Here is a 4,108-nt window from a genome sequence, read left to right on the forward strand (position 1 = left end):
ATCGATAAAAAGTTATCAAACACCATTTATGGAGCTTGCCCTGAATAAGTTTCATATGATACCGTCGTATGGGAAAACTCTCTCTCTCTCTCTCACACAACACTTACCCCTCTTACCTACACTCTCTCTTTCTCTCTCTCTCTCTCTCTCTCTCACACAACACTTACCCCTCTTACCTACACTCTCAGAACGAGATTGTCGAAGTAGTAAAACAAGAAACCATTCATCCCTACCTTAAGGTGACATCCATGGGGGCAAGGAGAAGCGCGAATACACTATGTGGAGAGTCTGTTTATCATTAAGAATTGCCCCTAGTATTTCTGCACTGTTAGGGATGTAAACTTTAAAACATCGATATCTTTACTGCATCTACGAAAGGGCAGCTCTTTGAAAAGACACAGACACTGCCCTAAGCTGTAAATGCAAATAAGCAAAGAGAGAAATTCAATCGCCATGCAAATCTGCAAAACCTGAAAAAATTAGTTTGCTGACATCTATATTCCATGATAGTAATTTGATAAATGATCTTACATGTTTTAGCAATTACTAAAATTGTAGTAGTTTGAATAAAAAAAATAAAAACTCCTCACTATTTTAGGAAAGGGCCCCAACAGGACCCCTGTTTTTCAAAGACTCTATCACCATTTCGGGCACATGATCCACAATCACGCCATCCACACCCAAGCTTTCCTGGAGGTGGAACGCTTCCACAACATTGCTGCCAAGCAAAAGAGAAAAATTAATGCTTGTGTATGTATCTACTCAGCACATACGTTTGCATTAAGCATAGCGACACAGGGAGGCACATAGTACAACTAGAACAACCATTAGCAAGAGGTGAATAGCAAATTCACAATTAAGAGCAAAGGTAATTACTTCAAATCTCCATAAGTTAATAAAGCGAGGCTAGCAGCCTTAATCTGCTGTACTGCCTCAGGATGCTGAAGAATAGCTTTCACTTCAGAGACAATGCCCTGCAAATTTCCTGCAAATTCCCTCCAATTAGTGTCCGGTAAAGAATGAAAGAAACAATCTGTATAAAACCAAAGAGCAAGATAAAACCTGTTAGACAGACTTCAATAGCAGCCGCAAGAGAGTTTCTTCGGAAATCAGGGTAAGCGCCTGGTACACCATCTGTTAAGAAAAAAATCTAGCAAAATGCGCAAGACATCTCAGTTGACGCGCACAGCCATAGCAATGATAATCACAGGATTTATACACATAGGGACAAGGCCTGTAAAAGACTTACTGGGTATAGGGATTGCTCTTGTCTGAGCAAGAGAACAGCATCAGGATGAAAGCTTGAAAAGAAGACCTTACGCCCCATAGCACTCTCATTCACAACCTGCAGGCATGGCAGGTTGAAGTCATGATTTAGAATTGCAGGTCACATAAAATGGCTGGGTTTGCAAAATCTAGGTAACTGGCTGCAGCCACACATGAATGAAGAAGACTGTGATTACTAGGACCTCTGCTTACTTTCAGAACAGCATCGATCGACCGTTTCAACTCCTGACTCGATACAACATTATAGTCATCAAACTTGAGCTCAATGTTGAACCCAACCAAGGGAGAAACTTGCTCAAAAGCCTCCTGGAGTGTGCACAATGAGTCGTCCACGGAGACAGTCCAAACAGAAAATGCACCATCAACCGTTTTGCGGAGCAATACTTTCTCAGCCTGTAAACCAACATCATCATCATCATGAGCTTAGTACCCTGATCAAAGGTGGTACTAGAAAACACTTGCTCACAACAAACAGTACCAGCATGAACATGAAACCACAGGCGTCTTAGAATTCACCTTTTGGGAATCCTTCTGGTAGCCTATTGAAAGAAACTCCTCAAGTGTCAAGTCACCTATACGCTTGTGCAGCAAGCAATTGTTTTCCTGTCCCCTCAATTACAAGCTGCAATAGTAAGAATCCAGAAAACCCTTCAATGCAAAGCACCTATGAACCTTCCTAAATTTTGTATGCTATTACCTTGTCATCAATCACAATAAAATCATCGTGAAAGATTATGGGATGCCCATCTTTGGTTACCTGTAGGCCACATAGAGAATAAATCATGCACTGCTAAAATACGTGCTTCTAAAAAGGCTATGCAACAAAAGGTTGAAATTTTCGGACCTGTATATCAAACTCCACAAAATCGGCTCCATTTCTGGCACCCAAGTTAAAAGAAACAATAGTGTTCTCCATGATGGAAGGTCTCGAGTCACCAATTGCTCCATTGACAGTTACTATGTTTTTACCACAGCCTCTGTGTCCAATGATGGCTAACCTAGGTTCACCATTGCTTTCTCTGGCACCTGCAGGAGGGCAAAAACATTCTCAATGTGAGAACACTATTAAGGTGAGAGTATACATACACATGCACATGACCTAGGATATACATATGCATACATAAATACATTCACATGATACAAACGCATACACATGAACCAGGGTCTACATATACATACATACGAATGACCTACAGTTCTTATTTGATGTAGCAAATCGTAGTGTCTGATATGCACACACGCATACCCATACGTATTCGCTTGCACGCACAAAAGTAGACGTGCATACATGTGTGTGTACACCATTATTGTAGCAAGCCAGGAAAGTTCGGATATGTACATAACCACATACAGATTTAGCCTAAATTTTGACAAAATCTCTGATTTTGTACGTACATGCACACGTACATGATTGAACTGCTTTGGCCTACCACAATCTCTGTTACAAGAACAGGGTTTGACAGAAAAAGCGTAACAGGATCGTTTGACTGGGAGACATCAATGCAGCATGATTAGGGTTTATCCAGAGAAAAGAATTCGTACCTCCCAGAAAGCTTTGCATCGTAGGGCCCGAGTAAAGAGCGGCAGCGGCCAACATCTTGCTTTGGAGGAATTAGAGAAGAAGGTAGTGTTGAAGGCAAAGGAGATCAAGAGAACTTCAGGACAGAGAAATAGTCAAAGGGGCGGCGCTTCAATCTGCGGCAGGTTGATGAGGTGTGGATTATAGAGGTTTCTGGGATGAAGCTTCTTCCAAGGTTCAGGGATGGAGGGTTGAGAGAATGCAGGTTGTGAGGACGGGGGTAGGAGATGGAGGGGGGGCATGGTGGTGTTTGTATCGGTGATGGTGGTGGTGGTGCTTGGGAGAGCAGAAAGCACATGCGCAGGTATATTCCAGAAAAAAGCGAGCATGTGTTTGTGTAGGGTATATCCCAAATTCCATGCCGTTCTTCTGTCCAGATCACAGCCTCTCTTATGGGCGGGGCCCACGCAATCTCAAGCACTAGCTTAGAGGGCGGTCACACTCCCCCTCTGTCGCCCTCGCATCATCTCGGCCTACCAAACAACCGGCCTTGTCGGTACAGTTTGCTTCCACACAGTAGTCAACAGCTCCTGCTAGCTTTGCTTGCCTGACGCCCGCTCACACTCTCGGGCAATCCAAACTTTCTCGCCAAATTCACAACTAGCAGCAGTCTGGCTCACTAGTCATGGCCTTCTTGACTATATCTGTCTATTTAAAAATTTGTAGGTGTCGCAACGTGACCATGATCTTAAACCGTTATGACAGATGGCAGAAGAGGAGTAGTGGAAATGAGTAGAATCTGGATACCACTAATTTGCGCTTCACACAGAAAGTTAAAGTCATATTTTTCGGACAACATTAACAATGTTGCCATTTGCACCATCAATATGCTTGGTAGGGTAATTGTTTGTTGTTTGTGTTGTGAAATGCCCACCTATCTTCTCAACAAGCCTTTAAGCACCCATCCAATCACTTGGAGATGTTGCATTACCTGTGAACCTATTCACACGCGTCCCTTAACTAGTTGGCAAGCTGGTGCCCAAAATCAAAAAGTTGCCAACGAACTACCAACTAGTTGGCAATTGTGGGTTGCATGCGAATAGGCCCTGTGAAGTAGGCTTAAGTAGCCACAAGGTTGACCACATTTTTATGAATAAAGAAAATAGCATCGTAGAAAAACAAGTGGACAATATCAACTATGTTGTTGAAATTCTATGCATGTAAGCATACATGTGCCTTTCTTAAGAGATCGTGCTGAGTACTTTTTCAAACCAAGCTAGAATATACTAGAAAATATTCCAC

The 4,108-nt window shown here is 42.6% G+C and overlaps 1 protein-coding gene across 3 annotated transcripts; it reads right to left on the reverse strand.

Annotated features, from left to right (window-relative positions):
• Positions 1-204: 204 nt before the first annotated feature.
• LOC147636859 (glycerophosphodiester phosphodiesterase GDPD2-like) lies at positions 205-3,180 on the reverse strand. 3 transcript variants are annotated; one of them, XM_086800424.1, is made up of 10 exons: positions 2,830-3,141; positions 2,132-2,313; positions 1,985-2,044; positions 1,804-1,890; positions 1,480-1,680; positions 1,250-1,345; positions 1,063-1,150; positions 877-985; positions 591-718; positions 205-414 (listed from the first exon to the last, which is right to left on the reverse strand). In XM_086800424.1, exons 1-9 carry the CDS (start codon positions 2,882-2,884, stop codon positions 595-597), a joined length of 1,002 nt encoding a protein of 333 aa, XP_086656550.1. In that variant the 5' UTR covers positions 2,885-3,141; the 3' UTR covers positions 205-414; positions 591-594. The 3 variants fall into 3 exon arrangements, with proteins under 3 accessions (XP_086656550.1, XP_086656552.1, XP_086656551.1); XM_086800426.1 differs by having other exon boundaries at positions 262-461; positions 2,830-3,180; XM_086800425.1 differs by having other exon boundaries at positions 262-470.
• Between the last annotated feature and the right edge of the window lie 928 nt (positions 3,181-4,108).

The sequence above is a fragment of the Cibotium barometz genome, chromosome 7 (genome assembly GCF_041138505.1).
Source record: "Cibotium barometz isolate CiBa-2024 chromosome 7, ASM4113850v1, whole genome shotgun sequence".
Lineage (NCBI taxonomy): Eukaryota > Viridiplantae > Streptophyta > Polypodiopsida > Cyatheales > Cibotiaceae > Cibotium > Cibotium barometz.